This window comes from Symphalangus syndactylus, chromosome 7, assembly GCF_028878055.3.
Source record: "Symphalangus syndactylus isolate Jambi chromosome 7, NHGRI_mSymSyn1-v2.1_pri, whole genome shotgun sequence".
In the NCBI taxonomy this organism is placed as follows: domain Eukaryota; kingdom Metazoa; phylum Chordata; class Mammalia; order Primates; family Hylobatidae; genus Symphalangus; species Symphalangus syndactylus.
The window spans coordinates 15,919,757-15,940,776 of NC_072429.2; the positions used below are offsets into that span (position 1 = coordinate 15,919,757).

General features: G+C 47.3%; 1 protein-coding gene across 2 annotated transcripts in view; it reads right to left on the reverse strand.

The window, feature by feature from the left end:
* Positions 1–12,559, reverse strand: part of GABRP (gamma-aminobutyric acid type A receptor subunit pi) — a 30,048-nt gene extending 17,489 nt beyond the window's left edge. For both annotated transcript variants that reach the window (XM_055285269.1, XM_055285268.1), the window contains exons 1-5: positions 12,410–12,559; positions 7,614–7,708; positions 7,035–7,153; positions 1,965–2,032; positions 880–1,097 (exon numbers count right to left, since the gene is read on the reverse strand). In XM_055285269.1, coding sequence (XP_055141244.1) covers positions 880–1,097; positions 1,965–2,032; positions 7,035–7,153; positions 7,614–7,666 — 458 coding nt within the window. In that variant the 5' untranslated portion in view covers positions 7,667–7,708; positions 12,410–12,559. The remainder of the gene's footprint in view (positions 1–879; positions 1,098–1,964; positions 2,033–7,034; positions 7,154–7,613; positions 7,709–12,409) is intronic.
* Between the last annotated feature and the right edge of the window lie 8,461 nt (positions 12,560–21,020).

The following is a 21,020-nucleotide window of genomic DNA, read 5'->3' on the forward strand; positions in this document are numbered from 1 at the left end:
AGATAAGTCTAATTATGTTTCATGAAACAAGAATTGGGCTTTGAGATGGTCTTTGCAAAACTCAGCACAGTTGAGGCATGTCCAGAAATTCAGTTTATTGGTTAGCTCAACCCTTGTTTTATAACTTCAGACTCTTACTTAAGATTAAACATCAGCCCCAGGAATATTTGGCTCCTGGCCTCCTCCCCAAGGCCTCTGGGAGCTTTAGGTTTGCACAGCCCTTGCACAGGCAGGGATGAGTCCTGTTCCATCCAACCCGGCTCCATTAACAATTGGGTGAAGGGAACTTCAGCTTTAGGAATTTGGGGAGAGGGCAAAGGGGAGCCCATGGCTGCAGGTGGCAGAGACTTTGGGGCACTGCACCTTGGTTGTCTCTACAAACATGACTCAGACAAGTAGAGTTGTGTTCTTGAGCTGCCGCAGCTCCACTGGGCCCCATGAAAGGAAGGTTCCTTGCACGCACCTCTCTGTTGTCTCTGCCATTGCCCTTACTTCTTCCCTTGATAACTTCCTTTTACCCTTGAAGACACAGCTCAGAATCCTGTGAAAGCATCCTGTAACATCACCCCCAAACCACTCACCTACTCCCCAACTTGGGCTCCAGCACCAGGGACCTCCTTTGTTTCCATGTCCGTGTCTTGAGGACAGGGCAATGTCTTACTCAGCTCTATCCTATGGCCAGCATGGGGCTTGGCACAGAGCAGGCATTTGGTAGATGATGAACTGAGAGACGGACCTTCTATTATGGGGGCAAGGATCTAAGAAGGCATGGGACCTTACAGTGGCTATTTGAGTTCTGGTCACAACTACCCAAGACACATCTGCATGTTTTCTCCCAGCTGCTGTCCTCCAGCCCTGAGGTCACAGGCGTCCGCGTACCTGAGGGCATACAGGACCGTGCCATTGGAGAAGAGGCGGATGAGCCTGTTTCCCACAGTGACTTCATGGAGGAAGGACTTCTTGGACTCCACAATGTAAGTGTCCGGCACCCAGAGGAACTCCACGAGGCGGGCATCCAGAGTGAAGCTCTTGTTGCCTTCAAACACCAGCCGCTGGTCCATCCAGCGCTGTCGGAGGTATATGGTGGCTGTGTAGTCCTGGGAGGGGGAGGCAGGGTATGGAAATGGATGGGGGTAGTGGGTGAGAGAACCCCACCAAACAGGGAGAAAAGTGGTCAAGGTTTACTCCCCTCCCCACCTCCACTTAGAGCAAGAGTACATAGACATTGGTGAATAAAGTTACCATTCTAATTGCAATATGCCACTACCCAAAGACTGGGGTAACTGATAAGTCACTCCAGTTACCCCAGTCTTGGGTTAGTGGCATATTGCAATAAGAGAACAAATCGCCTTATTTATTCTAGATAATAGCTCCCACTGCCAAAAGGGAGCCCCATGTTCAAGACTTTAACTTACTTGGCGTTGACAGCTCACATCGCACTGATCACTAAGGCCCCACAAAATTGTTGAATTTTGTGGTGGGCTAAGTGCTTAGGTTGTCCACGATTTATCTGGAATGCACGGCATGCCCTCTTGGCAAACTGCCTTTAGTTTGCCCTTGTCTCGATATGTTCTCTTAAGGAAGAGGGTCGTTGTCAGCATCAGCTGTCAGTTTTCCTCGGGTTGTCTCCCCCGTTATAAAAGACCATGTGATGGCCAGACTTGCCTACTACACTTTTATTCCTTTCCCCAAATTTTATCCATCACCAAGTGTACCCACTTCATTGCCTGGTTTTTCTCCTCCTGGCTCTTGAACCGATTTTCTTCCTGATACTCAGAAAATCTGCTCTACAAGAATCTTCCATTGTCTTGAGTTTGGAGATAGCACTCTAGCTTCTGCCATTCCAAATGGAGGAGGGCCATGAGCCATTCTTTTTTTTTTTTTTTTGAGTGGCTAGAAAGCATATCCCCATTAAACACATGGAGAGGGACTACTTGGGTGGAGTACAAAGGAACAGCGCTTACCATGTTACTCTCTGAAATGCTAGAGATACTTGCAATGTCCAGAGTCAGCGCTATCTGTACGGGTTCTCCTAAGATGAAAAAAAACAAGAAAGAATGGAAACACAAACATGAGCTGTCCTAATACTACATTAGTGCATTCTAAAACAGATTAGAATTACAAAAGTCATGCTTGGTTGTTAGAAAAATTTAAATATTCTATAAATATAAAAAGAAAAATTTTCTTATCCCCTCTCAAGAGTAACCATTGTGTATGGTGTGCCTGTCTTTTGTATGAAAAATATGCACACATACATAGGTATCTTAATATGTAAGAGAGACTACCTGCATAATTAATGCTTTTTAATTATTATTATTATTTTTTTTGAGACAGAGTTTCACTCTTCTTGCCCAGGCTGGAGTGCAATAATAGCACGATCTCGGCTCGCCGCAAACTCCGCCTCCCGGGTTCAAGCGATTCTCCTGCCTCAGCCTCCCAAGTAGCTGGGATTACAGGCAGGTGCCACCAGGCCCGGCTAATTTTGTATTTTTTTCTCCCTGTTGGTCATGCTGGTCAATTAACGCATAAGGAACATAGTGCTGAGATATTTGCCACTTCTTACATGGAGGGGTTTTCCTATGGCATTTGCAAGGAACTAATTGTTTAGAAATGTAACAGATTTGGTAATCTGATTGTGCACAGATGTTGTTTTATCCCCCCTTGGCTAAGTAAATTTACCACAAGAGGCATTCAAGACTCGTGGCTGAGCTTTTACTGACCTCCTGACGCTTTGCTTCTCTTCCTTTACTCTCCTGGAACCCTAAACAATTTAGAATTTCAGAACCTCCACACTTGGTCCAGTGTGCAGACTGTTGGGCCTCAATCCTGGAGTCTCAGCAGGAAGACTGAACTTCAGAGAGAGACAGTTCTATCTCTAGAGACTGAGGTGTCAGAGCCACCTTCAAGAAGCCAGGCCAGGTCAGGGAAGTTTACTCCTCTTTATATGGAGATGTGGAATCATGGACCTAGATCCCAGCTCCATCACCTCCCATTTCTTTATTTGGGAAAAGTTATTAAATCTTTCAGAGCTGCAGTTCTCTTACCTGCAAGTGGAGATCATACTGATGTCACAGGATCATGGGAAGGATTAAATGAGATTAGACGTGTGACATTGTCTTTGTGGAGTGGCGGCAATAGGGAGTGTAAGAGAAGTGCCTGCCTAGCCGGACATCCTGAAGGTGTTCATCATTGGTTATCTGTACAAAGCTCCCAGCATCATGCCCATCAGTCATGTAATAATAGGCGCTCAATAAATGGCATTTCCCTTCCCTTCCCCCTCTCTTCCGTAATCCTAGCTAATTTTGGAAAAGGGACAACTTTATTCACCAGGCTAATAGATGCAATAGCATTCACTTGCAATAAATAACCCCTGGGGGTGCCTCAGGGGACTGTGATAATGCATTAACCAGGAAGAGGCCAGGCGGATTTCAAAAGAAGCCTAAAAACATCTCATCGGTAGGAATAGGGCAAGGCAAACTACTTATTAATCTAAGGAAACTAAGCCATAGGATATAGGTAGGAATTTGAAAATGAAGTGTTAGAGCCAATGCAATTAAACAATACTTGAATGTTAATATCTGGTGGAAAAGGGCGAGATCTTTGAGGGCAGACCCTGGAAGGTGCTGAAGTTGTGTGGTGCTAAGTGGCTTTCTGCCCCTCTGGGCAGCAATGTGCAGCTCTGAGACTAGAAGCCTGGAGTCAGAGACAGCTGTTTGAATTCCACTCAGGCCACCTAACGGCTTTGTGATCTTGAGCAAATTTCAAATTTCTCTGTGCTGCAGTTTTTTTTTGTTTTTGTTTTTGGTTTTTTTTTGAGACGGAGTCTCCCTCTTGTTGCCCAGGCTAGAGGTGCAGTGGTGCAATATTGGCTTACTGAGACCTCTGCCTCCTGGATTCAAGTGATTCTCCTGCCTCAGCCTTCAGAATAGCTGGGATTACAGCACCCACCACCATGCCCAGCTAATGTTTGTATTTTTAGTAAAGACGGGGTTTCACCATGTTGACCAGGCTGGTCTTGAACTCCTGACCTCAGGTGATCTGCCCACCTCGGCCTCCCAAAGTGCTGGGATTATAGGCACGAGCCACTGGGCCTGGCCTGTGCTACAGTTCCACACCTGTAAAACAGAGCTACGAGAGCCACTGTGGTTTGAATGTTTGTCCCCTCCAAAACTCTTGTTGACATTTGATTGCCATTGTAAGAGTGTTAAGAGGTAGGACCCTTAAGAGGTGATTAAGCCTCATGGTGGAATTGGTGCCATGATAAAAGGGCAGGTTCAGCCCTCTCCTGCCCTCTCTCTCACTCTCTCACCTTCCACCGTCTGATGACACAGTAAGAAGGCCCTTGCGAAATTCCGGCACCTTGATATTCAACTCCTCAGCCTCTAAAACTGTGAGCCAATAGACTTCTGCTCGTTATAAATACTCAGCCTCAGGTATTCTGTTATAGAAGCACAAAACAGACTAAGACAAGTGCCAACCATTGAGAGGTGGGTTGGCACGGTTATGGCATCTACTTTAAGTGCCATAGATCCGTGTTAGTTGCCCTCCCTGAAGAATGCAGAGAATGGAAAAGACACGAGAGCTCCAGTCCCACTGTGCTTTCTGTCCAGTTTATTTCTACACAGTCTAGTCTAGGCTTTGCCTCAGAGTTGGCTTTTTTAGTGGACCAGAGCTTGCTCTTTCTTCCCCTTGAGTTACAAAAGCAAGCTGTGCCACCAGAGGGCAGCTTTCTCCTAGGAACGAGGTCAAAGCCAGCTCCTGGGTAGTGTTCACTAGTGCCTGCTTACAATCCTTTGCTTTGTCCAGCTCAGTCCATGAGAAATCCTATGAAGGTCTTGTCTCTTTTGGACTTGGGGTCCTGGAAACTGGGTGCACAGATATTACAGAGAGCAATGGCCCTCTGTAGGCCTCCAGCCTGCCATGCAAGTACAGGGATTTTCAGGAGTGAAGTGCCAGGAGGCACAAAACAAGGGGTATGGGGTTGTGCTGTGCCCTTTTTTAAACTGAAGACTCCATGCCCCATTTTCACCCCAGGTGGGACGAGGCATCACATCCCTTTAGGCCTACCTCAGGCTCCCTGTTCTCAGAATGAGCTCCTTGCCCAAGGACCCTGCACCTTGTTGGCCAGTGAGTAGGCAAACAAGAAGGGGTGTATTCTGACTTAATTGTTTGGGGCTTGGGGGGCAAGAGAAATTGTTGAGTGGCACTAACCAAGGTGTGCAGACTCACATGCTTGTCATACATGTTCAGTAGGGCCTGGGAAAACCAGGGGATACTGAAGCCTCCTTAGATTCCTTAATGTAAGGATCTCACATCTTAATTGTGTCTCAAATCTGAATGAAAATGCATCTCTCCCATCTCCAACTGACCAGGTGTGATTGACTGAGGGCCTTGGCTGCTGTGCTTTGGAATCTACCACCACACTTGCTCCAAGGCCACACTTCTCATGGGCCACAGCCAACCACAGACTGAACACAGTGGGGATATCAAAGCGGCCTGTTCCTGGGAGGCACAGAGATGGGAGACTCCTCTGAATGCAGCTGTAGCTCAAGGACTCCCTGGTGGTCATTCCAAACACACTGAGGACTGCCCTACCATCTAAGACACTTCCACCCAACCTCCCTTCCTTCCCTCTCTCCTTCCCTGGGGCCAGACCTGCAGGTCTGACAGCTCTCCTAGCTTGCCTCTCCTGCTGCCCCATTCTCCCTCCTAGACATAGTCCCCCTAAATAGCTTGAAGAAGTCATCAGCTCTCGGCGTCTGCTGCCCAGAGGATCTGGACTACCACATGAATTCTAGATCAGACCAGAGGGTTTTATTATCTGAGGGGAGGAGCAAAGAGGAGAAGGGAGGAAAATAACCCACACTCTGTTGATGGGGCAGGCACTGTGCCTCAGGCTTACACACTTCACTTCATTCAGTCTTCCCTGTGAGATAGATGGATGTCCCCATTTTACACAAAGGAAAAGTGAGGCACAGAAGGGTAAACTACTTGTCAAGCAGGAGAGCTAGGAGCCAAACTCAGGTTTGTTAAATGCCAAGGCTCTTTCTGTTGCTTTCTGCTGCTTTCTGCTATGAAGATCTGTGTGGTTTGCCTCCCTCCCTCCCTCCTTGCTTTATTCTTTCAATAGATATTAATCAGCAGTTTGTTATATGTCACGCACTGAGCTTCTGTGGGAGATAGTGAGGGAAATGGTCGGACTCCTTCTAGGGCTGCAGCCTGGAGCTGGGACAGACATGAATCCAGTTATAGCATAATGGGAATGGCTATGATTTTGAGGCATGTTCACAAGGAAGTGTGAAGGGGATGGGGCCTGGAGGAATCAGGGGAGGCTTCTCAGAGAAGGCAATGTTTGCTCTGAGACATGATGGAAAATTGATATTTTCCTAGGGAGTCAAGTTTAAAGAAGCAATTCCAGGAAGACAGCTTCTGTAAAGGCATAGAGGCAGGAGAGGCCAAGGATGTCAGGGAGCATTCTGAGTACACTGGGGAGCATTGTAGGAGGGGAAGGAGCAGGGACTTGGGTGGATGAGAATGGCAGACAGATAAAGGCTGGGCTGGGAAGGGCCTGGTGTGCCTGGACTCTACGCGAGGATGCTGGGACACATACAGGTGTTCCAAACAGGGCAATGACCCAGGAGGCCTCCAGATGGCAGTTTGGGGAGTCAGCTGAGAGGGGGCAGGCTGGAGGGGGAAGACCAGGTGGGGTAGCCTGGTGGCGCATGGTGCATTCATTGAATAATGACCCCGGAAGTGGGGGCAGGAGGAGGACAGTGTGTGAGTGATTGTTAGGAGGCTCTTGCCACCTCCACAGTGAGGAAGAGCATTGCTTTATCTTGCAGGTGGAGAGGCTGGGTGCCTTTTTCCAGGCAGTGTGAAAAATCATTGGTGGCCATCCTCATCCATCATTGCCAATCCTTAACAGGCTGCAGATCAGAAAATGGAGTCAACTAAAACCTCCCGAAACCCTCCACTGCTTATTGTCTCTGTTTTCTTCCCTTTGAATGATGTCCTGGACACAGACGATGACCTACCACCAAAATTGGGCCTGAGAAATTTGTTATATCCTGCTGTGAGGTTCTCAAAGCCAGGCAGGGAAAGCTTGTCACTTCTGCCGACCTCGACGTTGAACTGATTCCCCTGGATGCACATCCTGGAAGAGAAATGGGCTTTGTTGTGTTTGCTTGTTTATGTGTGAATCAACATGTGTACATACCTTTGAGCTTGTGTTTGCCCACGTGTGTGTGGGTGTATGTGCCTTGCCCATGTACCAGCAGTGACATTCCTACAGAAAAATCTCTTAGTTTTCAGCTATTGAGTTAGTATCCCCATTTTTTTACCCATTTGCCATAGATCAAATATCATGGTAATTTGGAAATCCTCCAAGTGTCTTCTTTAAAAACATAAGGGTTCATCCATCTATGACCATATTGGAAGCTTATGTTCTGTAAATAGAGTAAATGGTGGGAAGTTTCATTGTTCGGTGCTCCAGGGAAGTGAGTGGACCAGGTTTTGCCTTGCTGTGGGTGAACAGGAAGAGCTGCCCCCTCCCACCACATGCCCGAATGCAAAGCAATGCAAATGGAGGCCATTCTGGGGGTAGCAAAGCTCACCTTTCAGTGCAGAGACTCAGATACACGAAGGCCAAGTGGAGGCTGTAGTTCATGTTGAGAAACTGCTCACACCAGGGGGCTGAAGTAGGAATCACCTGGGAAACAGGGGGCAGGGTAAGTGGAAGGCCATGCAACAGGCTCACCTGCTCCTGGCCAGCCTCTCTCTCTGGTGGGTGGTCGGTGCAGTATTTTCTCAGCGTGCATAGGAAGCAGCCTCTTTCCATACCTTTTAGTTACAGCTCCTTCTCCCTGTGTTCCCTCCAGGAATGACTTCATTTTGGAGGATTATGTTTTTTTTTTTTAATTTAATTTTTATTTTTTTGAAACAGGGCCTCACTCTGTCATCCAGGCTGAAGTGCAGGGGCATGATCTCGGTTCACTGCAGCTCAGCTTCCCGGGCTCCAGAGATGCTCCCAACCTTAGCCTCCTGAGTAGTTGGGACTACAGGCACATACCGCCACACCTGGGTAATTTTTTTGTATTTTTGGTAGAGATGGGGTTTCATCATGTTGCCCAGGCTGGTCTCGAACTCCTAAGCTCAAGCGATCCATCTGCCTTGGCCTCCCAAAGTGCTGGGATTACAGGCATGGGCCACTACGCCCGGCCCAGGATTATGTTTTAAATCTGCCCCAAATTAAGACTGGGACTTTGTTTGGAGAGTGGTTCATCAGCACCAGAAATGCAGCCAGTTTATCCTCTGGGCCACATCTGCTGGGAGCCAAGGCTATCCTTGCCCTGTCCTTGTCCCAGCTTTGCCAGGAAGGACACTCTCAACTCTATACTCACCTTGACCAAGCCAGACATTCTTTTATTTATCCCCAGGTCTAGGCTTGTGGGGTCAGTCATGTAGACAGGAAACAAAAACCTGAGAGCCTCCAGTGTCAGGAAGTCATGAGTTAGGTGCTGTCCCACAGAGCTCACTCCATCCTCACAGTGGCCTTGTGTGGTGGGCGGGTTAATCCCTATATTATTACGACAAGGAAACAGGTGCATGGGAAGGACATCATGCTAGTGAGTGCCAGGGGAGACTTGGAATCCAGGGCTGGCTGCCTCCCCCCTGGTACTCTCTTCCTTCAGAGCAGGCTGGGGCCTGGGCCTTAGTTGACAAGAGGATCCTTGCTGCTGTCGTGACCTCCTAGACCTTGTCCCTGTGTTTCCTGAAGCCTTCCGGCTGGTGTGTACGTGAGGACCATCGGTGGGGCATGGCCCAGGGGCGCGGCCTCCTCAGATTCAGGAGCTGCTGTCAGGCGTCCCTCTGAGGGAGCAGGGGGCAGCCAGGCAGGCCAGCCTGTGACCTGTCATGCTGGTGACAGCAGAATGGAGGTGCTCAGGCTCAGGCCCCATTCTCAGGCAGCCCTGGGTTGATTACCTTCTCTGTGGCAACCCCTGTGAAACAAGCCACTTTCTAGAATCTGGCTGTTCTGGAGCTTAGGGTGTGATTCAGCCATTCATTAATATTATTTTACTTTCAAAACCAATACACGCTCACTGTAGAAATGGCAACAAGTCAGAAGTTAAAAGTATAAGTCCCAATGATGTGTCAATATGGATTCATCGATGAAAACAAATGTGTCCCTCTGATGTGGGATGTTGACAGTAAAGAAGGTTTTATGTGTAGGGAAAGCTCAATTTTGCTGTGACCCAAAATTGCTCTAAAAAAGAAGTCTATTTAAAAAAACATAACAAAAACAAAAAGTCCCCCCCGATTTCTTCTCTTCTGTCTCATACTTCAGAAATAACTACTGATAACAGTTGTTTTATCCACAGATACACAACATACATATGTATCTCTATATCAAAAAAATTAAAAAGCAAAATTGGGGCAATAGCATGCTTTTTGCTGCTTACTTTTTTAACTTAATAATTATAGCAAACATTTATTGAACACTTAATGCATGTTTACAACTGCGCCACGCATATCTAGAATCCTCACAACTCTTTGAAGTACAGACTACCATTCTCCCCATTTTACAGGTGAGAATACTGAGGATTAGAGAGGATAAGGAATATTTCCAAGGCTAAGTAGCACATGAGGGGCAGAAAAGTGCAACTAAGCAAGCTGACCCAAGTCCTCTTAATGAGTGCACCATGAGACATGCTGTTTTGCAGTATCAGTGACACCTTCCATGTCAGTTCCTATAATCCGCCTTATTCTCTCTAATGGCTGCAAGGTGTCTCATGGTCTGAATGTACCAACATTTCTAGAACACATCTTCTACTGTGAATGCTGTTATTTCCAAAGGTTTTGCTGTTACAAAATCAGTGAAGAACAGTTTTGCACACAGGTAAACTCTTATCATTCTGCTCTCTGTTATGTTAGCTCTTTTGTTCTCACTCATTGAAAATACCAGCTATAAAATCAACATTATAAATCTACCAACGATCGTATTCACATTCTCTTCCTTTAGCCCATCTCCCCAATCCCTGTCCTTTCCCTGTACAAGCATCGAGTTTAAGGGGGTCCATGGAGCAGCTCCCATGCCCTCCATTGCCTCATTCAATTTTCCACAGGTTTATTGAGCTTATCCTATGAACCAGGCATATGAAAGGCACCACCAGAGCACCCATCTAGTGAGGAAGAGACACAGGTGACTGGTGAATGAACATTCCCCATAGCCACCTCTAACAGGAGCAGAGGACAGGGGATACTTGGTATGCAAAAGAGCGGGGAGGATGGGGCAATGTCAAAAGGGAAGTCACAGAAAAGGTCATTTGATTCTTGAAGAGTGTGTTGCATCTGCCAGGTGGACAAAGGAGAGTGGGGACCCTCCAAATGTTGGACAGAGATGTGGAGGCTTGCCCACGGCCTCTTTCCCACATGCTTATCAGCCTCTTCCCACCAGCCCTTGGCTGTCTGTGTCTTTCTCCTGGTCTGGCCTGAATGAACATGGTTCCACTTTGGCATATTCCTCATTTCCTCCTCCTCCTATAGGAAATGGCCCTAGATCAAGTGAGTTGGGGAACCATCCAGTCTTCAGTTCCAAGACTCCTCTTGAATAGTGCTTTCTCAGTGGCCAAACTTCCGTTAGGAAGATGTAACATTTGGCCCTGGGCCTCTCAACCTCCTCTAAGGAGTCTCATGATCTGAGAAGCTTCACCCAGGCCAGAGCCAGAAATGTAATACCATCCTACCCTGTTTGCTTGGTTAAGTTGCTAAACACATCTTATTTTATAAGGGGAGAAAAGAGAAGAAGAAAAAAGCCTTCTAAATGCCCATGAATTGTTAGAAGCCATGTCTGGTGCTTAATTTCACTTAATTCTCATGGCTGCTGACCCAGAAGGTGTTAATTTTTAGAGTCAAATCTTAGATTTGCAAAGGGATTTAGCTGAGGTCACACAGTTAAGTGGCATGATTTAAATGTTTTCCAAGTCCCTTTTCTTTGCCCTGCATCTAGCAGGAGGGCCTTCAGCACCCCCAAGCTGAACTGGATTCCACTTGAATCTTGTCCTTTTTATACCAAACCCATCTGGGGGATGGTGTGTTGCATCCGCAGCACATCCCAAGTGACAAGTGCAGCTGATGCCATCACCCCCTGTGGTAGAAGAGCCAATTGTTAAGTGGCTATTTATGTGTTGGCCAGCCTCAATGGAGGCTCAGGCCACCAGTTCTGGTGCAGGTGCTGGGGGATGGAATTTAGTGGAGAGGTACTGAGCCACCAGAGGTCAGTGTCCTAAGGGTTGTCCCCAAAGCTGCAACACAGATGTTGACAGGAACAACCTAGCCTTCAGCATCTGCAGGGACAAGGTGCTCAGGAGGCCCTAGGAGGCTCCTGAGTAGGGGCAGCCTATGCATTATCCTGCCCCGAGGGCATCTCTGGCCAAGCTCCTACCTCCACTTGTAGAGGAGACCTTGAGCTCTGGATTCTGACACACCCGAGTCATGTAACCTCTCAGAGTCTCAGTTTTCCCATCTGACAAATGGGAATAGAAAAGATTCAATAAACACTAGTTTTCATTCTCCTCTGCCTTCAGTGTCTTCCATGGGAATTCGGTGATTCCACCATGACTAATAGAACCCAAATCTCAAGCTCTTTCTATTTCTATATACACCCCAGGTGCCACTCAGAGTGTGAGCTAACTGGCACGACCTCAGGAAGGACAGGGTCAGGCACAGGGCATTAGATTCACATAGGGAGCTGATGGCACCTTTTTCTAAACCAGAAATCCAGCCCAATGTCTCCCGGTCTCCCTAGCTTGGCCTCTTCCTAGCTTGGCCTACTGGGCCTCTATACTCCGTGCTCTTGGCCTCTATGTCTCTTTTGAAAACTTCCCAGGTTGGAAGCAGAAATAATTCCAATATGTGCAAGTTTCTACTCCCATTTCTACTCTATTCCCAGAATTTCTACCACGTAAATACAGTGACCTCCCACCCCAACTTGTCACCTCCAGCTTCCTTCCTATGCAGGCACTGTTTTCCTATCCTTGTCACTTCAGCATAGACAGAATCATTTGTTGGAAAGCAGGAGTAGAGACCGAATTAGGTTAAGGTGAGGAAAGGCATTATTGCCACGGGTCCTCCTTAAGAAAATCCCAGAAGACAAAGTGGTGTGGCGTGTGCCCTGTGTCTGCTGGTCTTGGCCAGCTGGTGCACAGGGGTCAACGACTGTGGCTGTAGTGAGGACAGCGGGGGTTCTAATCTTGGCTCTGCTGCTGGTCCTGCAGTGGTGCTCCCTGACGCACATTAGGTGTTCAGCAGAGTCCAGGCCTGCCCCCTCCCTTGGTCCCAGCAGCGCTTGTATTTGGATCTCCCTCCCTCCCCTCTCTCCAGGCACCTGGAGGGCCAGCAGTTTCCTTACCAGGCAGTTGTTGAGGCTCTGTTAGGGCAAGTCCTTCAGGCCTACAGGCAGGACTTCCGGGTAAGGCACGGTCTTCTGGGTCCCCAGGGTTCTCCTCATCCTCAGCCCTGTCCCCTCGTATGTGGACACGCAGCCACCCTCAGATGGAGTGGCTCTCTGGGGAAGAATGGAGTTGCTGAACCTGCTGTGCAGAAACAGAGGTGGGCGGAGCCTCTCAAAGCCCCGTCCTTGGTGGGGGCACTGACTGGTCCTGAGTGTCTGGAGATTGTCTGGTCCTGAGTTTCTGGAGATCGTCAGCTCCTGCTATAGCTACTGCCTCCAGGGGTTTGATTCTGAGATCATGTCTCAGTCATGCTCCCAGACCTCTGCCAGAAAAGACCCCTGAGATCAAGGACCCATGAGAGTCAGATAAAGTGGGTGACCCTGAATTTGGTGGACAGCCCTCCATCCTGGTGCAATGGAATGGCTATAGTGGCCACTTCACCTCCTTAGGCCTCAGCTTCCCATCTATAAAATGAGAAGCTGACTGTGTGTAAAACTCCAATTTCTTGTGTATTTTAAGAGCATCTTTGGGATCAACAGAAGGCCTATTCTACGTTAAAAGAGACTTTTACATCCCAGGTCCCGGTGCTTTCCAGCCTGTGAACTTTCAAAAAGACTCATAGAGGCCAAGAGCATGGAGGATAGGGGCCCAGGAGGAGGAGGCGGGGAGACTGGGAGACATTGGGCTGGATTTCTCCAACCCTCCACCTTCCCCCATCCTGCCCTCACACAGAGGATTCTTTAACTCCCCACAAAGTCCTTTCAGGAGCATCCCAGAGAGGGAGGCCTTCTTCCTCCCTGGCCAGCCAAACCTCCTAACAGAAGTGCTTGGACAGTGCTCACTGAGTCATGGGTCATCCCCTCAGCATAGCCAGCGGCCCCAAACTCACTCTTGGCTCCACCCGTGCAGGTAAGGGGAGGGATTCCTTGGAGGCTTGGCCTTGCACCCTGAGGGAGCTGGGAGCCAGGAGGGACTCAGATGGAGGGGCAGGGAGAGAGCTGAGGCTGTGGTGAGAGGCCCAGAGGCATCTCCTTCCCTCCTGACATCATGGCAAAGCTCCTGCCTAGACCCAGTCTAGAAGCCGGGATGGGAGATACCCAGAGAGAGAAAGGAAGGGGAGCAAATGGAGGGGCAGGAAGGGGAGGGCCTCAGTGTACAATGAACCATAGATGCCTTTGGCCCCAAACCAACTTCCTTAGTGAGCTTCTGGAGCCTGGCCAGCCTGGAGAACATTGCTCCACTGGTGGGTAAGGAGTGGGCACCTAAAGAGACAGCGCTTTCATTTCTCCTGAGAGGACTCACTTTCACTTGGGAACCTTGCAGGTGGCTAGAGCAGGAATGGCTGAGGAGCCGGTTTCAGGTTCTCAATGAATGGACAGTGATCTGGCGCTTTTCTCAAAAAGTCTAAGATGTTCTCACACAGAACAAAGGCTCCAGAGTCACAAAGACAATTCAGAGCTGGGAGGTGGGGGTGGGAGGGTTTCCTCTGACTCAGGAACCGTGAGACTTAGATGAAGGAACGTGGGCTAGCTAGCTGCATGGCCCTGGACAAGTTGCTTAACCCCTCTGGATCTCCATTTCTTATCTGACCAATGGGGCTGATGCTTCCTTACAGGGTTGCTGTAAGGAGTCAGCAATGACAGATGTGGTAACACATCTGAAAGCACCTGGTACCTTGACCTGGCACACTGTAGACGCTCAACAAATTATTCTTTTTCTCCTGATAGTGTAGTGTCTTGTCAAGTTTGTACTTATCTATCCAAACATCCATCCAAATATCTATTATCTATCTATCTATCTATCTATCTATCATCTATCTATCTATCATCTATCTATCTGTCTATCTATCTTTCATCCCCATTATCTGTCAATCTATTTATCCTGTGTTTAATCTTCCCAATCATATTGTTAGCATTTTCATTGCAAAGGGCTTGAATTGTACTTCCATGTAGACATCCAGTAAATATGTTAAGAGACTGATTACCCCCAGTGGCCACGGAAAGCCAGATCTTAAGTTAAAGTAGGTAGGATAAGACGTCTTATCTCCCACTTTCAAACAATGCTTCAGTCTAGTGCTGGCTTCTTCTTAGATTTTCTTCAGATCAAGTGAAGACATGCCTGGAAGGGGAATTTCCAGGAAAACTAGGTTCTTCTCCAGTATTCCCAGGCATTCTTGCTCCGTGGATCCAGAAACCCCAGCAACCTCTGCACCATCTAGGTCACCTCATTTCCAAGTGTGACCTCTGGTCTCAGGAGCCCTAAGGTCAGTGTTAGGATGTTCAGGATGTTCAGATGTACTGCCCACAGGATACTGATCTCAGTGTCCACCTCTTACTCCACATGGTGGTACTCTCTCCTAGAAGGTGTCCCAGAAAAACAAAGGCAAGGGTACATAGATATGTCTTGCCTTGTACCTCAATCATAATGCGTGCAGGATACTAAGTCATAATAACACCATACATTTGTATAGTGCTTTGCAGTTTTCAGAGCCTTTAATTGTGCATCTCCTTTATCTTTGAGCCATATAATAATCCTGTGAAGCAGGCAGGGCTTTTTAAAAAATTGTTATTTTGCAGATGAGGAAGCTGTGCTAGTCAGCCAGCTATTAAGGGGTGGAGTCGGCATGGACTGGAATTCAGGTCTTTGAATTTCAAATCAGCCGCTTACTCCACAAGTCCATTCAATAATGGTGGGGAGTACAGTGAAACAGAGTTCAACTAAAGCAGAGGACAGAGAAAACTTATGGATCTTCCCCTTGCCTGGGACACTGTAGTGGGAAAAGATTACTTTTTGCACCTGTGCTTCCCAGGAAATACTGCCTGTCAGAACTGAATACCCTTCTCACCTGCAATCCCAGCTGGAACTTCTAGGACAATCTCAACCCTCTCATCTTCCTTCTTCCCCCACCCTCAACACCTGATGGACTCTCACTCTTGATCGCTTGTTCTGTCTTATCTCCCAATGCCCGGCTCAGCATCTCCTCATCTTAGAAATTGACATCTCCAAAAAGAGGCCTGAATGGCTCTGTGCAAGATGAGCTTTTGAATTATAGGAGAAAATATTTGAACTTCCATGGCTTCAAACAATGGGAGAGATATTGTACTTTAGTAATATTTACTATGTGCATGGATACTGGCTGCTCACCAGTGTGATGGGCAGACTGTCCAAGGTCATGTATAGCTGGGCCAAGATACGTGAACCTGAGGATGGAGTGGGGGCTTTACAGCATGGAGGGCTTGGTCTTGCAATCCTTTGCTTTGGGACCAGGTTAAATGGATTGATGATTTGTTTTCACCAAATTAACCCTAAATTGATGTGTGGCTTAAAAAAAGATTTCTGCAAAAATAAACTACTGAAAGGAGATAACACTGATAATGGAAACAGTAAGAAAATGGTAGCACTGACACTTCACTCATCTTCACCTAATTAAACATCTTCCAAATGAAGAGTTTTCAAACTCTTGTTAAAAATATAAAAGTGCCAATGACAAATGTGGAAGAACAGTTGATCAACATCAGAGAAGATGACATTTCCTAACTGAATTTAGACACAATTTGCATAATTGGTAAGATAGAAAAATTATTATTATAGCAAGCACAGCCAATGTAGTGCCTTTTCCGTTTGGATTTCTGCACTTTAGTGAAGTATCATTTCTTTCAATTCTGAAAGTGATTAGAACTAAATATCAAAATAATTTGAACTTAAAACTAGTCTTCTAAATATCGTAATGCAAAAGCTTAATATGAAAATAATACAAGCATGATAAAACCTAACAACCTCGGTACAAATATTAGTTTTCATAAAAATTTGTTCCAGTGAAAACGGTTTTCTTGGGTATGGTATAAAAGCTTAAAAAGTAGCGTTATGTCATCTTTCATCTTTATCTCAGCCATTTAAATGCTTCTTTTTTAGTATATCTTATCACACATACCATATATTAGGACATAAGACAGTTTCTAAATAAATTAATGTACACAGGTTGAGGACATAGGATCAAGAAAGCGTGGAGACAGTTGGGCCAGGCTATTGAGGAAGTTCCTGACTGTTTTTTCAGCCTCCAAATATATTCCCCTCTTGATGATCACCAGGCCGATCTTCATAAAAACCCAGAGCGGATCAGGTCACTTCTCTGATTTCAGCTCTGTGTTGAGGTGAGTGGGTAGCAAAGGGTGGCAGCCCTAGTTGCTGGGCAACTTCAGGAGCTGGGCAGGTAATGTGATGCATGAAGGCTGAGTGTAACAACTGGTGGGAACCATGGTGAACAGGAGAGTTCTTTGCTTAAAAACACTCCAATTTGAAAATATGTAAACCTGGACAGGCAACAAAAAATACCGCTGTGGCCTGGATCCTATGTGGGGGCTGGCAACTGTAAGTTCGGAGCAGGTCAAGACCAACCTTGTTTCTCTGGAAAACGCTGTGCATCTCTCCAGGTAGGTCCCTTGCGGCTTCCTCCCAAACACTCTGTGCATTGTGGTCATTCCTAGTTTGTGCTAACTCTGCTCTGTGATATCTTCTTCCTGGCCAAGTAAGCTTTAGTGAAACTAAAACTGGCCCTGATGTTCTCTCCTCCATGGAGTGCCTTGACTTCCCTTGGTAACTTTCTCTCCTTGTGCTGCCCTTGTACAGTGCTCTTGCTGGGTCTTACTGGCCTCAACAGCCACGGACCTACCTGTCTCTACCACTAAGCTAGGGCTTAGCTAGGGCTCCTTGAGGTCAGGTACTTTGTTCTGTTAGTTGTTTCATCCCCAATATTGAAGTCAGTGCCTTGATCACATCGTGGATCTTCAAAAAGTCTACTGAGCCAATGAACAAATGCAATCAATGGTGTCTGCACATTTGGGCAACAGCAGTGTATTACGAGCTTCTTATGTTTGCTTCTAATTTATTTATTTTTTATTTATTGAGATAGAATCTCACTCTGTTGCCCAGGCTGGAGTGCAGCAGCATGATCTCGTCTCCCTGCAACCTCCGCTTCCTGGGTTCAAGCAATTCTCCTGCCTCAGGCTCCAGAGTACCGGGGATTATAGGCATGTGCCACTGTGCCCTGCTAAGTTTTGTATTTTTAGTAGAGATGGGGTTTCACCACATTGGCCAGGCTGGTCTTGAACTCCTGACCTCAGGTGATCTGCCTGCCTTGGCCTCTCAAAGTGCTGGGATTACAGGTGTGAGCCACCGCTCCCGGCCTGCTTCTAATTTCTAATAATAATAAATACATACCTTCCTCTTGCTACACTGCACAACCCACACCCCCCGCCATTGCCCCAGCTCCAAGGCATAAACCTCCAGATTCTAGAGATGCTTGAAGGACTGGAGAAAAAGGCAATGGCAGGTGGTGAAAACTCATTTCTCAGCGATGTCACTGCAGTGGAGACAAACCACGCAGGTAAGGCAGTGTTTCCCAAGATGTGGCCTGTCCAGAGGTGCTTCTGTCAGAAAGTATCACGAGGGGTACTTGTTAAGATGCACATTCCTGGTCATCTCTCTAGACCTGCTGAATCAGAAGATCAAGAAATGAGGCCTAGGAATCTGAATGTCAATCAGAATGAATAAGATAATTCTTATTCACTCTAAAATTTGAGGACTATGGCTATCAGGTAGAGCTCTCATTTCATTCATCATTGATTCAGTTGATTAATATTACTGAATGCCTACTCGTTCCATGCCAGGCACTGTGCTAAGTGCTGGTGGAATAATGCTGCTTCAGTCGCACCTGGCCTTTCCTTTGAAGCTTACAGTTTAGAGGTGGAGGCAGGCAATACCTAAGAAACACATTTAGGCCGGGCACAGTGGCTCACACCTGTAATCCCAGCACTTTGGGAGGCTGAGGCTGGCGGATCACTTGAGGTCAGGAGTTTGAGACCAGCCTGGCCAACATGGTAAAACCCCATCTCTACTAAAAATACAAAAATAAGCCAGGTATGGTGGTGCATGCCTGTAATCCCAGCTACTCATGAGGCTGAGGCACGAGAATAGCTTGAACCTGGGAGGCGAAGCCTGCAATGAGCAGAGATTGTGTCACTGCACTCCAGCCTGGGTGACAGAGTGAGACTCTATTTCAAAAAAAAGAAGAAAAAAGAAAGAAAGAAAGAGAAAGAAAGAAACGTATTTAACTACAGTGTGTGATAAGAGCTCTGAAATACAAAAAATAGAGCAGGGCTGGCCAGGTTAGATGGAACGACCTAGGAATATCTCTTTGAGAGGTGACATTTAAGCTGATTCCTAGAGGGTGGGAAGGAGTCGGCCCTGTGTTGAGGAGGGCAGGGGAGGCAGGGCAGGGCCTGGCGGCAGAGCTCTCTCAGGGATTCAGGGAACACCCTGTGGGAACCCCTAGCCCAGGCAAATGGGTCGTGACTGGAGGAGAAGCAGAGGGCTGGCCTTCCACCTCGTCAGCATCCTCCCCATTCCAAACCCTGGGAAACTGGAATAGCTACGGTAACATAAACCTCAGGTTAGACTTGGAATCTTTCATAGCTCTTGGGGTTCAGCCAGACTCCCACAGTCTGAGAACCCCCAAAGCCGGGGGCGGTCTCCACCCACTCTCTCCAACCCTTGGTGCTTTGTTCTTTTTCTCTCAATCAGCCTTTTCTTCTGAGCTGCTAAGTCACTGGCACCTTTAGAAGACTGTCAGAAGCTGAGGTTACTAAAGACCTTAAGTCACAAACACAATCACTGGCGCTGTGGGCCACAGGGCAATTGAGGGAAGGTGGGTTGGATCTACCGAAAGCAGGCTGAGTCCCTGCTGAGAACAGACTGTCCACACCCCTTACTGTGCACCGTGGGAAGCTGCTTCCAGGGAGCAGCGGCCTGGATGAAAGATTTGTGGCCGACACTGTAATCCCAGCCGTGGGGACTGGGGACCATTACTGGAAACAACCTCACCAAGTCCCCGGCATCACTTTACCCACTGTAAAGAGCTCAGGCGCAGCACACCCAGCCTTACCACGTTCCCTCAACTCAAATAAATAATAAAATACATTAAAAAAATGAAAAAGCATTAACGTCATTGCCAGAGGGTCAGGCTATACATACATTAGTTTCATGTATCAAAATGCTTCCCTGGTCAGTTTCCAGGGGTTCTTGATTCCAAATATCCTTCTGCATCTTGTACAGCATGTTTTAGAGCTGAGTGGGGCTTCTTATTTTTCCATTTCATTCACCAAGTTGACCTTGCCCACCTTGGCTTGGCATTTTCCCCGGGAGCTAATGGGTGCTGCTGGGTGAGGGGGTCTGAGGGTCTGTGTATCACAGAGGATGGAAAGTCTCGGTGGTGAGGCCAGCCGAGCTTGGGGCTCCGGGATGGTGGGTCTTGTTTGGCGTTGGACATTTCAGTCTATGTGGCTGAGTGAAACGGAACACAGGCATTGGAGTCAAATCTGGATTCTGGTTTCTTGGCTCTGTGATCTTGGCAAATCACCAAGTTTCAGTTCTCAGTTTCAGTTTTTCTTCTGTAAAATGGGGATAACATACCTACTTTGTAGTATAAGTAGGCCATCTTACATTTCGCCTAGTACAGGGTGTGCTGAATATGTATTTTTTTTTTTTTTTTAGATGGTGTCTCGCTCTGTCATCCAGGCTGAAGTGCAGTGGCATGATCTTGGCTCACTGCAACCTCTGCCTCCCAGGTTCAAGTGATTCTCATGCCTCAGCTTCCCGAGTAGCTGGGATTATAGGTGCCTCTCACCATGCCTGGCTACTTTTTGTATTTTTAGTAGAGATGGGGTTTCACCATGTTGCCCAGGCAGGTCGTGAACTCCTAACCTCAAGTGATCTGCCCACCTCGGCCTCCCAAAGTGCTGGGATTACAGGCTTGAGTCACCACACCCTGCTCAAAATGTATTTTTTAATCCGTAATTTCAGACCCAGGGCCCTAAGTAGCCAGTTGCACCCTCCCTGGAACCATTTGGTGTTGTAAGATGCTGGCATGGCACCCAGCGTCAGAAGCCTACCAGCCCCAAAGTGCTAGGGTCAGCACATGTGGATGGGATCTTTGCAGCACCGGGTTCTCAGGGTTCTGCAGCAGCATCGGCCTGCTTGGTTGGCTCCTGGGCCTTGGGATACAGATCTCATGGGCTGGGGCTCACTTCGCTGACCTTCACAGCAGCTCAACACCATCCTCAGGGCAAACCCAAGTCCTAGCTGCCAACTACTTCACATAAAAATAGGCCCACAGCAAAGTTTTCCATTTCTTAAAAAGATAGGAATTTTATTATTTTTTCCTTTTAACAAAATTTGAGAGCCAACTGTGTGTTAGGTGCTCTTCTAGGTGTTAGCGACACAGCTGTGAACAAAATAGGTAGAGTCCCTGCTTAAGTGAAATGTATATCCTATAAAGAAGAGACCAGAAAATAAATGTATACAGACGTCGATGCAATGTTGTGTAGGAATAAGCGCTATAAAGAAATGTAAAGCTGGCTAATGAGGGTGGGGCATGATGAGGCTTCTATTCAGATGGGCTTTAAAATAGAATGTCTCTTCGAAGAGGTAACATTAAAAGGAGGCCCAAAGGAAGGAATGCTGTCCTATTCCCAATCCCCTCCTCCACCCTCATTCTACTGTGGTCAGCATTAT